We start from the raw sequence: 13,907 nt of genomic DNA on the forward strand, positions 1-13,907 counted from the left end.
TAAATTGAAGCATTCAGCATTACTTTTCTGATCTAACTTTTTATGGTCTGTATGGGTGGATTTAATTGGTACGTCCTAACCGATGAAATAAATGCAGTTAGTACCACAAGTCTCTGCAAGTAAATTAAGACTGATGTAGACAATTACACACTTGAGCTTAGAATGAAAGGTGTACTCAGTGAGTGAGCCAAAATATATCTTCATTTGTGTCTTGGATTTGTCATTTTAAAGAGCAGTTAGGATGCTCTAAGAAAATGTCTTCCACAAAAGGTAATATTTAATCCTTTTTAAATTTATAACTCTGAAACAATGAGAGATTCAGCGACACGGATATTTCAAAGACAGATAACATACAAAAAGTGATCTGATTGAGAACAACACAACTTATTTTTTAGCTAATTTTATTTTTGTTTGATATTTATCAACTGTTTTGTGCATTGATAGCCACAACTTCCAGCAACTCAGCTGCTTGGCTGTCACTTGGGAGACATGGAAAGAAGCAGCATTTCTAGCCTTGCCTCGCAGCACTTGACAGCACTTGAATGAAGAGCTATTCAGATAACATTACTCCAAAAACTATACAAAATACACAGGAAAACATAGATATGGCACTTATCTTCCCCCAGCGTGAGATATAACGCCTTCCCTGAAGCAGTAGGCATATACACACTGGCAGCTGCTATGGGAACAGTGACCTTAGGATCGCTATTATGTTTTGTTTGTTTCCAAGCTATTGCCTCATGTAGATACTGCATTAGCAATGTCAACAGTGTAACATGTTAATCACATATTAGGACCTAAAATTATTTGATTACATTTATGCTTTACATTTTAATACAGCAAAGGAGAATGTTGATTAATACACAAAAAAACCTGCATAGTTTGCACCTTCCACAGCTGTAAAACCTTGAAAGAAAGAATAATACAAAGAATAGTCTGACAAATCCAGTGTCATTCTACAATGGGGTTACAGCATTGGTGGAAAGCAGAAGAGCAACTGGCATCACCTGCTGGGAGTTGTGCAAAGCATTTTACGCTCTCCCCTAGATGATATCCTTGTCTCTAAATTGGAGAGACGTGGATTTGATGGATGGACCACTCGGTGGGTAAGGAATTGGCTGGATGGTCGCACTCAAAGAGTTGTGGCCAACAGCTCAACCGTCAGGTGGAGATCAGAAACAAGTGGTGCTCTTCAGGGGGTCAATATCAGGACTGGTGCTATTTAACATCTTTGCTGGTGACATGGAGAGTGAGATTGAGATTGAGTGCACCCTCAGCAAGTCTGCTGATGACAGCAAGCTGTGTGGTGCGGTCAACACACCACAGCAGGGTGAGGGAAGGGATTCTCCCCCTCTGCTCTGCCCTCGTGAGACCCCACTTGGAGTCTTCAGCTCTGGGGCCCCCAGCACAATGACAGAGATGTATTAGAACAAGTCCAGGAGGGCCACTAGGATGATCAGGGGGCTGGAACACCTCTCTTGTGAAGACAGGCTGAGAGATTTGGGGTTGTTCAGCCTGGGGAAGAGAAGGCTCCAGGGAGACCTTACACCAGCCTTCCGTTGTGTAACGGGAGCTACAGGAAAGCTGGGGAGGGACTCTTTGTCAGGGGGTGTGGTGGTAGGACAGGGAATAACGGCTTGAAACTAAAAGAGAGATTTAGACTAGATGTAAGGAAGAAACTCTTCACTCAAAGAGTGGTGAGGTACCAGACCAGGTTGTCCAGAGAAACTGTGGATATGTTTAAGGCGAAGAAGTGTTTGTAATGTGTAAAGAAGTATTTGCTTACCAGTAATGGTAAGCAAACAAAGGCAAGACCTATGCAAGCGAAGAGAACTGAAATTATTAAGTATGTGTACTGAAAAGCTAGCCTTTCCACCTTCCACTGATCACATCTTGCTTTGAGCAGCAACTAGGCTGACTGCTGCAAGTTGCCTTTAGGAGGCAAGCAAAGAACGGGGCGCTTTCCTACCCGCCCTGTTTCCTGCAGATGCACCAGCTCCTCTTCTGGAAGCAGTCTGTTCTGGAGAAGCTGAGCAGTCCCGCAGTTAGCTAATTATCATGCTTTAACAACATCACCATATTTTCCCCTTGACACAGACCAATCTCTTCAAGTCCCATCCCTGAAAAGTTTTAATGTTAAGGAAACTCATTTTCAATCTTTAGGAGTGTAGGACTTTATTCAGCGCCAAGCACAAGACTAGATGTTCAGAGGACTAAAGTAATCCTAAAGGACTTTGCCTTGCCTACCTCAGGGGTAAAATATACCATAATCTCACCCATTCATTTGCATTCAAAAGTAAAACTGATGTGAAATAAGATATAAATGTAAGCAAATGACAGAATTTCTATAGCATTCTTAATATGTTTCTTAATTCACCACACTTTATTTTCTCATGGCATTTCCCATAATGAAGATTACCTGGGGGTGTCAGCATAAAAACGTCAATGTGGACAGCTGCAGCTTAACAGCCACAATAACTGTAGCTATGAAATTTTTAAGAGATGTAGTGTTTTGGTGGCAATTACAGTTATTGATATTTCTAAAATTCATTTAGGCTTTTATTGTAACTTTAGTAACCAAAAGAAATGTAGTCTACAATATGACTTTGCTAAGGATAAATTGTCACAATCTTAATGTTATTAAAAAACGTGTTTGAATGAATTTAAACTGAGAGTCATATTAAAACTTTCAATCAAAATAAATTACTCTTGATGAAAACACTGAATTAAAAATGATTTAATACTGGTCTAATTCAAATGTGAAGAACACACTTTTATTCAATAAAATAGTACATATTTTACCAACTAAATACAATTAATTTTTTTAATGCATCCAATAAAAACATGGTTCTTTTTGACCCTATGGACACTGCTCAGATTAGCCTCCTGTTGAAATTTTCTATTCAAGAGCAATAACACTACGCTTTAACTTTGAAAAGCAGCATCCTGGGATTGCCAGCCTAACGCCTCATGTCAGCTTCTGATCTGTTTTAGTAATCTCAGATGTGAAAATCAAGTTGGGTTCTTCTTACTGACAGTTCTGTTACCAGGAACGATTCTGAAACAGTGCAAGTACTTCTACCAGAATATACCTCTTTCTCCACAGCAGCTCAGGCTCTCACAATGAGAAAAGGTAGGTATTTATACCCCTTCTTCTGATAGAACTTCATTTAACTCTGTAAGGTTTTATATTGCTGTAAAATTTAAGTCTCCCAACCGTTATACATGCTATGCCTTTCCATTGCATTAGCCACCCTTCACCAACAACCTTAGTATCACTTGTTCCTTTCACTCTAGAACAGCTGTTTTCAACTTGGAATCTATGCTTTTCTGAAGGGCTATAAACTACTTGAAGAACATTCACAAAAAGTAATGAATTCAAAGCAAGCATGCTATCAACAAGCTGACATTCATTATATGAAGCTCAACAGTTACAGCAGAAAAGAGATAACATGCCAGCAGTTACAGAACACTAAAATGGTTTTATTTGTTTTAGTTGATCTTGATCTTTTGGCTCCCAGTGTGTAAAAACTATTCCTTAACTTTACTGGCATGTCTAGTTAGCATTTTAAGAGTTTAACAAACTACATATCACTTCGTTAACCCTTAAAGATATTTTCCAGGCAGCAGTGAAAATGGAAACATTGCAGTCTTATTGTTAGGAGCTCAACAGCTATGCTATCCATAGAGAAGACATCTCAACTGCACACCATAGCTACAGAGAAACCATCGACACCCAGGCGATATAAATTTCATAAACTACAGATAAGCACCTGGTGTTTCAACTGCCATTTTCAGAAATAACTTGTGTTCCTGACACTTTAGCTACACTTAACCACCTAATTATACTAGTCTATTTAATAGAAGATGCTGACTTACCTTATAAATCTTACACAGTTTACAACCTGAGGTTATTGTAGCAAGAGAAAACTACTACTATTATTTCCACTACCTCTTTAGATAAGGACATCACGATCCTCATTAAGGGCAAAAAGAGGAAAAAAATCACTGTCAAACAGGGCAGCTCTTCTTAGATTTGAGTCATAGCAATATGAACATCCAGTCTTTATTACTTATCTAAACTATGCAAGAAATATCACTTGCTAATCAAACAATACAGATGATGTCCTTTCTAGTATGAATTTTCACAAGTTTAAATTCAAGATCCATTTTATACTGATGCTCAAATAAACCTGTTAGCCAGATACACTATACATATTTGCCTCATATTTCAATAAGTGAATGGATTCTACAAAAATAGTACATAACTATGATTTGTTTGAGGAATTTCTTCTTGACTAGCCATTAACTAGGGCTGAAAAAAACCCCACCTCATCCCAAACCAAACCAAAGATTTCTTTCACGCTGTAGAAGTGCTCTCCCTCTGAAAGGTCAGTCTGCATGTAATTTTGCCTATCAAACAGAACAAATCATCTATATTTGAAAAGTAGATATAAAGATCTGCAGACAAAAGCACCACTCAAGTAAACAGTAACACTGCCAAGTAAATGTTGCTTTGTATATACACTTTGTTGTTGGCAGATTCACAGTTCTGCAAATAGCAAACAAATTGAATACTGAAATAACTTATTTTTGAAGGAGCCTATAGCAATCAGAAAAATTAAATAGCAAAGCCATTATAATTAAGAGATAAGCCTAATTCCTTTTTGGAAGGCTATGATTCTTCTGACCGTCTCCTTTTCCTTCCTCCAATTCCTACCTGTGTATTATAAACTGCCTTTCACATATGCAATATCATTTGTTAATATTACTAATAAAATGTCTAGGACTAACCTTAATCTCTGTTTATAATAGTCTTCATCTCCATCATCTCTCCATCTCTTTACTTTGCGCTTCCCTACTGTAGGCTCTTCTTCCTCAGAGCTTGGAAAGTAGTCAGCATCCTCTTCAGCTTCTTTAGAATCTCTCTTCACCAAATGTTTTCCCTTTCTTGAAAAATTCTTGAGTTCATAATCAGAATCATTATTAGCATGAGAAGGTACCCATTCTTCCTCCTCTTCGACTTCTTCTGGATCAAAGAGCTCCTCATCAGGTACATACTCAGAGTCTCCACTATCGTCCTCCTGTTCTCGCTTCAGCTTCTTGGTCTCAGGATATTTTTCTTTTGGAATCCCTGATTTTGGCTGAATCTGAAGGGCATGCCTCTGAAGTTTCTTCAAGTGTTTTTTTAACCGCTTATCTGTTTTTGACAGGGATTTACCCTTTTTTTCCTTTGTAGTAGATGTGGGAGCTATGCATTGAACATTTTTGGCTTGAGCTTTCTTCTTTGCTCCTTTGTGAAGGGATAACTTCTTTCTCTCAGATGACAACTTAGCTTGGTCTGCTAAATACTTCTCAAAATCAGACGCTTCATTTAGCATTAATCGTCGTGCCTTCCTCTCTGGCTTCTGAGGTATTTTAGTTCCAAAAGGGGTCATCTGGCCAGTACGAATAAGTTCCTCCCACTCTGTTTCCTGAACGGGCATAAGCATACTGCCAAGAGACGATGGACCAGGTTCTGAAACAAAAAAGTCAGAACATTCATCATACCTTTCACGTGTCCTGAATAACTCAAACACAGGAACAACCTTTTTTTCAAACTTTAAATCCGTTCACTTTTATACACAGCTCCAAACTAACATATAATATAAGAAGTTCAAAAAAAAAAAACAAAACACCAAAAAAAAACAGAAAACAATAAAACAGAAAGCCAAAGGACTTTTTTTAAACTTCAAACTACTTCCAAAAATTCTTATAGGAAAGATTACACCCACTATCAAAATGCTTATACCGTTGGAACTACCCACAGCAGCAGCAAAACCAACCATAAATGAGTAACCCTCAACACCACATGAACTCTAATGTGCCCCTCCTATGCTTTCAATTCAACATATCCTGTTCACTGCAAGAAACCACAGATTGCATATGGAGCAACACTGTCCATTTGTATTTTTATTACTGACTTTTCAGTCCTACTCATGAGCTTGAAATTTGACATTTCCATTAACCATACCAGGACAGAGACACAAATATTAAGGCACACACAAAAGATTGTCTTCCCACATGCTTAAAAAACAAACAAACCAACAACACACTATCTTCCTACTCTACAATACTAATACACTAACATTAGGATTACGACTTTAAAAGTCAGATTGGCTACACATTGCATTGCCATAGAAGAATGCTTCAGTTAAACTGCACACACAGTTACTATACTTATTAACACAGTTAACTGAAGTTACAACCGGTATCTGAAACCATAGAGGAAAGAAATCTCTTGAATTCAAGAAGCTGAAGGGAAATTCCAGCCTGAAATGTGTTAATGGTCTAAAATTTCAAAGTAGCTATACCAGAATCAACAGCATGCTACTGTCTCATTAAAAACACCATATTTATCACCAAAGCATATTTAATGATTAACAATAATGCATCAGGCATGAAAGCCCTTCTTTTCCAGCCCCTCAGTTTCTTGAATCCCTGGAACTGCTGAACCTCACTTCTTCTGTCATAGACTCCATTCACTTTCTAACTACATTTCATCACACTGGGTGCCTGAGTCTTACTGCATGAGCCTGCTACAAGAAAAAAGGCTTAAAGATGATTTTCTGCTATGAAAACTTTACTGAGGTTTTCACACCCAGTAAGTTTTGTTGAGCCAGGAGAGAAAAAAAAAAAAAGCTCTGTGAAATCTGGAATCCACATCTGCAGTGGACACACAGCAGACAGGTGTTACACCTCTGCAACAGGACAGCCAAAGTGGGGTAAATGCACAGGGCAACAACATTGTATGGGCCCAAGCTTGCGCTGCAGAATACTGCAAATAGTGATGGTGGACAAGATACAGCCAAGCTGTAGTTACAAAATCCCAGCTCAGTTTGCAGTAGGCAGTGAGAAAGTAAACAGTGAAAATGGTTTGCATACGAAACACTGAGAGAACAAATATATTGTTCTGGAAGAAGTTCTTTCTTTCCTTTTATTCTTAAATGTAATACAGCCTGAAAAAGAAAAAAAAAAAAAAAAAAAAAAAAAAAAAAAAAGAAACACTTCCTCCATCCATTTCTAATGCTATTTCCCAACAATAAGAAAAAACAATTTTGTTAATGCTGATTGATAGCATACAGCATATAAAATGTAATTCAATCATGATGTTAGTCATCTTTATCAAATTAGCTGTGAAAAAAATGTTAAGATTTCCAATTTATTAAGCCCAATACTCTAATGTGCATCAGCCATCCCTACTGAGCTGAACATGGATTAACATCCATTTTTTAAAACTTCCCATATGAATATGCCAAGATCTGCAATTCTGCAGGTGCAGAGAATAAGCATTCTTTAGTCATCCTTTGAAAACAAACTACTGAAGTTTATTTCCTTATTGGCAAGGATCTTGCAAATTACCATCAAACAACAAAAGGCATTACATCAAAGTAAGAGAACTTCCAGCTTTCTCCCATACCTTCATCATCCTCAAATTCAATCTCACTTATTTTATCAAGAATCTCCGTTCCACCAAGAATTGCTTGGAGACGTTTTTGTTTTGCATTGATCTTCTTCAGCTGCTGCTCCTTGAATGAAAATTAGATACATCATTTAATTTTTAATCTCATTCATAGACTTCCTATCCTTTTAAGCAATACTTAAGTTAGAATATTTGCAGTATTTTCCAACAGAAAGTCATATTCAAATGTTCGAAGTATTCAATTTTAAAATAGGAAGTGCAAAAAATTGTCACCATGTATCTGTAGGGCATTGACTCATAGAACACAAACAATTTTGTGTGTAACTTACCTTAAAATACACATGCAGTATGATCAGATTATTTAAACACACAGGTTTCACATGTTTGTTATGCATTTTTATGTCCATCTTTCAAAGTGACTTTCAAAGCCACTTTATAACTATGCAAAGGAAGCCTGTTAATTGCACTTGTGCGATATGTAGAGAATACCAAAGAAATTGTTCATGATTTGCAAGACTGGATTACTGGGTAATATGCCACTAAAATCAGCTATAAAATTTAATAAGATTTATTTATCATCCCAGAAGTTTTAGAACGTTTGCTTAGAAAGAAACAGAAAATGTAAATCCATCAGTCAATATACATTTCTATACAGTTAATTCATGAATGATCACAGCTAATTTACCAGCAAAACCCACAAAGTTAAATACTTTTGAAAAATAAGTGAAAAATTCAACATTACAGATGTCTTAACAAACATAGCTCATTACCACTAAGAAAATGATTCATACCTAGCTCTTCTGCTACACCTTTTATCTGACTGCAATATCCTCAACTGGGTGTTTACCAGTAATGTTGCAATTCCTTGGTATTGCTAACTTTCATTTATAAACAAGAAATTCCAAACAGTAATAAAAAGACATAGGCAATGCAACTTTCCACATGTGTAATTCCACTCCACACTCCAAATATTTCCTCACCTACCTAGGGACATAATTGAGTAAAAAAAAAAAAAAAAGGGGGGGGGTTCACAGCACAAAAAGGGTTTTTTTTTTGTCCATAAAGATTCAGTAGCACATCTATGTCCTCATGTAGCACTTTTTAAACCACAAACTGTAAGTGTATCCAGGTATGCTACATTGTACTACCTCCTTTGTATGCACCATTATCCTTACTACCAAAGTATTGTAAACCTCTCCCTGTATGACATCTCTAAGGAAAAGGTTATGACAGTCATTAATTTCCCATTTGTCTCATTAATGGCATAATTTAGTCATCTTTACCTAGCCTTTTTTTTTTTTTTTTAAAAAAAAGTTACTACAAAAGGAAAAGTACTGAAAGTCACTTCTGCAGGAAAAAAGTTGTCTAAGACCAGCTTCAAATACAGTGCCTCCCTTCAAACACGCTGCAGCTTAACCAGACTCTTGAGGTTACTGGAACCACTTTTACAGATTTTAGTTTTCATACAGGGATTGATAGTTACCATACAAAGGCCATTAGAGATGGCTAACAATGGATTTCCAAAGAGATACGAACTTCAACTAACACTTGCATAAATTACTCAAGTAATAAGAAAACAAGAAAATACAGCGTACAATTACTTGATAACACTTCAGAGGTGAAGCGCAGTTCTTCCTGCTACTTCCAAGTACTCAGTTCTAGTCCAGTACCACTATTCAGTACTTACTCTCTTTAATGGACAAGTTGTGAGCACATTATCCAAGTTGTTGAAATGATCAAAAGAATAATAAAATATATAAAAAAAACAAACTGAATGGAGTCAGTGGCAAATGACCTGAGAGTGGCAAGAAGTGTCTGAAAGCTTTTCAGTCAGGTGGCCATTAGAGAAATTATTAGGGTGCATTTCCATGAGACAGTGAGCAGGTCTAAGAGCTATATTCCTGACCAGGACAAGCTTCCCTTTTCTCAAGTCTCCTTCCTATTCACGGATGTATACTGCTTATATTACACTGATGTCTGCTAGGTTGCTCTACAGGCTCCTTTGACTTACTATTCGGCAGGAAAAAGCTAGAGCAGCTTCTGCCAAGTTGGTGAGTTAGAATAGCTCATAGAGGGGAATGATGTGTATTGGTACAGGAGAGACACAGACAGTGATAGAGGACTTAGGGAAAGGAAGATGGGAGACAAAGACCACAGGAGCAGAGATTTAGATCAACTACATCGTGTTCTAACAATGCATTGCTATTTCTCTAAATACTACTGGGAAGGATTAATTAAAATTAATGCAAATCAGACTGTCCTGGTTGTAGTTAGGACAGAGTTAATTTTCTTCCTAGTAGCTGGTAGAGTGCTATGTTTTGAATTAGGATGAGAAGAGTGCTGATAACATGCTGATATTTTAATTGTTCCAGAGCAGTGCTTACACCAAGCCAAGGACATTTCAGCTTCTCACTCTGTTCCGCCAATGGGCAGGCTGGGGGTGCAGCAAGAGCTGGGAAGGGACAGACCCAGGACAGGTGACCCAAACTGGCCAAAGGGGTATTCCATCCCATCTGACATCATGCTAAACAATATACATGTATAGGGGGGGGCTAGCTGGGGTGGGGGGCCGGCTGCTTGGGGTCAGGCTGGGCATCGGTCAGCGGGTGGTGAGCAATTGCATTGTGCGTCACTTGTTTCGTACACATTATTAGTAGCAGTACTATTACTATCATTATTATTATTGTTATTATTTTCCTGTCTTAATAAACTGTCTTTATATAATGCCCAGGCTTCACTTTCCCATTTCTCTCCCCCATCCCAGAGAGGGAGGGGAGAGGGTGACCGAACAGCTGTGTGGTGTTTAGCTGCCAGCTGGGTTAAACCACAACACAGACTTCCAAGCAAACCCTGGAACATCAGCTTTACAGCTTGGTCTGAAATTTACAATCACTCCCTGCACCACCCCCCCAAAAACAAACAAACAAACAAAAAAACCCCAACAACTTCTCTACAACCTCTCTTTCACATCTTTAGTTATTTACATTTTTTGGTAGAATATTAAACCATGTACAAAGGGAAGAAACAGCGATTTTAGATGGACTCTGAATTATACAATTAAAAAAGAATTATATCACATAAGCCAAAACTTCAGTCAAAGTAAAAGGTAAGTATTGTCAGCAGGAAATTAATGCAATCTAATCACCTTGTTATATTTTTGCCGTTTCACAGAATCTAGTTTTCTGTTTATATCTTTGTTGTTGGCAGCTTGAGGTGAAAGTTGATCAATAATTTTATTTATTTGTTTCAGAGATGATGTGCATGATCTGAAAAACAAGATTGTAATGTACTATTCAGCTCTACTAAAGAAAAATAGAACATTCTCAATTCAAACAATTCCAGAATGCTTAACGTAAGATTTAAAAAAGACTACAGGTAGGTTTCTAAATAAGCATCTTATAGTTAAACATCAGTAGAAACATGGAACACTATAAGAACTTAAACATCATTAAATATTCATAAACAAAGTTTTGCTTATACTAAAATTTCAAAAGAAAAGACAAACCACTGCAATATTTAGTATTCAGAATTACAAATATGATAATGCTCACAAGGAAGTAACAGTGGTTGATTTCATCATTAAAGATAAACAAATTGCAATGCAGTAAAGCACAGGTTGCAGGGGCAAGTGCCAGGGATGGAAGTGGTGCAGAACCAGCTAAGATCAAGTGTAGTATCTACTCTTCAGGAAGTTCTCAATGAGAGTACTTCATATTAAATGAATTTTTGAATTCTGTAGTTGGATTTGGAGCTTGTTTCCTCCACTCCGTGCATTGTCCTGATACTGTGAATGTAGCACTGAAAGACATGGTTTAGTGATGGGACTCAGTAGGTCAGGTTATGATTGAACTTGATGACCATGAATGTCTTCTCCAACCTACATGCTTCTATGATACCATAAAATAATCTACATGGAAAATACTATGCTTTCATTTTGGAAACCTATTTTAACAGTTCCATGCTGTTATATAGGAAGACAATTTATTTTACCTATACAGTTTCAGAAAGACAAACTAGCTCAAGGAATTAACAGCACATGTACATTAAACTTTTTTTTTTTTTATGCATAACCATTTTCCATATTTCTCCATACAACAGGAAATTCTGGTTGAACCACATACTAAAATCTAGTATAAATCTGTTACTGCTGCTGAATTTGTTTGCAAGAATGAGGTACCACCCCCACTGTCAGAAGCAATAAATCTGTGCTTGTTGATTGAAACAGCAGAATATTTAACAAAGATATACAAATAAGCATCTCAAAGAGTTATGAAAAACATCATAGAAAACTTAAGAACACCTGTAAAGCAGCCATGATTCCCCTGGTATACAAAAAAGTGAACTATATAGCTTTCTTAATTGTTAGATCGCTTACCTCTCTTCAGTTATAACCTGGACTGGTGTGTTCTGCCAGCTATCAGTGCTGTCTGCACACCTTCAGCCTTACATTCCCCTTCAACACTTCTGAACCATACCATTCCCTTCCTCATTCCTCTTGTTTGTTGCTTTTAGGTACAGCATCCTTTTGCAGATGGTGTCTGACCTATTGGCCTTTGCTTCCTTGGCCCAAAGGTCTCTTGCCACTTACTGCTACTATACTCTTCCACAAAGCTTTATTTAACAGGACTGTGGGATTTAACTCTAACTTCAACCACTTTTTTTCTTCTTCTTCATCTACTTACACGATGAGATTCACACAAATTTTGCCTCTACTATGAAATCATGCTCTATGGAGGACTCTATCATGCTCTACTCACATTTTTACTTCTGTTGGTCCCTCTATTCAACAGATCAGCTGTATCTCTGCCTTAGAAAAGTGCAAGTCTAGAAGTTGATTTTGAGGAAAAGCAGAGGTTCTGCAGGTCTGTGCAAACCATTTGCATCCTCATGTAAATCTAATTTCAAGACTGTACATGGACTTTGAAAATAAAGGCATAAGAAAAAAACTTTGGTGACACTTTTTAAAGAAAATCAGGACAATATCGAGTAACGGTGCTGTGCATTGCTCTTTCAATAACTGGATAAGCTAATTAGATTTGTGGCTCCTAGTTAAGCGTTTGATTATTTGAAGGTGTCCTTAAGTACTTCCTGCAAACAATTGTGATAAGGTTGTCATAGATGCAGTACACTGACGTTATGAATTCATCCAAGTTACGAAAAATAACTGTAGCAAGTTACAGAAAACAACCAGAAGCAAGTAACTACTTGAAGCGTGCAGGATTGAAGAAGTGGTACTTTTCTGAATATAACTTTGAATAACAGACTATAACGCAGCCCTTCACTGGCCAGGAAACAGACATGTATATTGGCAAGGTAGGCAACAAAGCAGAAAAAGGAGATGCGCTCTATGTCTTACGCCCCTACTGCCTTGATGCATGACTGAATGAGTCAAATAAGCGCATGCTTCATTGTTCTGATGTGATTTTTTTTTTCCAAAAGGTGGATAACTCAGAAAAGTACATGTGATCTAGTGCTTTGAAAACCTTTTTATGTTCCAATTTTAAAAACATGAAACACTGAGCCTCATTTGATTACCAGTAACAGAAAAGAAGTTTAAGTAAGGACACAAAGCTTACCTTAAGTCATCCAGCACCAACTGATACTCCTTCTCAGCATCAGCTATTTTTGCTGCTTTGTTAGCTTCATTAATTGCATTATCTACTTGCTGAAGAACTCCTTGCTCCAACACATCCTGGTCATAGACATCAACTCCTAAACCTTTGAGTTCAGCAGCCTGCGCGCTACAAGAAACGGACTGAATCTGCTGCCTGTTGATATGTAACAGGGGTTGTCCTCTCCTGGGCACCTCCAAAGGACCTGCCATAGATGTGGATGGCTGGCTGGGAGACTCATGAACTCCAGAACTATTACCCAGCTCACTGTTGCACATGCCATTTTCTTGTTCAGTTCCCGATTCTTCAGCATTATGGAGGTGATTATTGCTTACAGTAGTACCAGTGTCTTGTTCTTGAATACTGTCTGCTAGGTGGTTGTCTTCTGTTGGCATCCTCTGTTCAAAGGCATCAAAGAATGATAAGAACCACATTGTCATAAGAACATTCGCACACTTTCTCACAAAGGTTGTGACCAAACAGAAGCAAAACAATATGCATATTACAACACGGGACAGTCCTGAAAAATGCTGGTACTAAGACAAAAAGATTGCCTGCAACTACTACTCCCTTACCAGGGAGTGATGAGAGTCTTGCCTGAACGGTCACGCTCCAGCGGACTACCACATAACACGTGCAACATAACGTACCCCAGAAACAAAAACACAGGTGGTCAAAACAGAATAAGACAGGGTAGTTTAAAAAACCACCAACCAACCAACCAACCAACAAACAACAACAACCCCGCTGATGTTTACTGAGTCCATGAAACAGCCTAACATGAGTTTTCAGGGGGATGGAATGGCAAAACTGTCAAGTTGGCTCTTGGAGGG

General features: G+C 37.8%; 1 protein-coding gene across 3 annotated transcripts in view; it reads right to left on the reverse strand.

The window, feature by feature from the left end:
- ERCC6 (ERCC excision repair 6, chromatin remodeling factor) overlaps positions 1–13,907 on the reverse strand; it is a 48,717-nt gene that overhangs the window by 33,922 nt on the left and 888 nt on the right. For all 3 annotated transcript variants that reach the window (XM_084525795.1, XM_084525796.1, XM_084525797.1), the window contains exons 2-5: positions 13,039–13,472; positions 10,608–10,728; positions 7,460–7,568; positions 4,795–5,518 (exon numbers count right to left, since the gene is read on the reverse strand). In XM_084525795.1, coding sequence (XP_084381921.1) covers positions 4,795–5,518; positions 7,460–7,568; positions 10,608–10,728; positions 13,039–13,469 — 1,385 coding nt within the window. In that variant the 5' untranslated portion in view covers positions 13,470–13,472. The remainder of the gene's footprint in view (positions 1–4,794; positions 5,519–7,459; positions 7,569–10,607; positions 10,729–13,038; positions 13,473–13,907) is intronic.

The sequence above is a fragment of the Aythya ferina genome (assembly GCF_964211825.1).
Source record: "Aythya ferina genome assembly, chromosome: 7".
NCBI classification, from domain to species: Eukaryota; Metazoa; Chordata; class Aves; order Anseriformes; family Anatidae; genus Aythya; species Aythya ferina.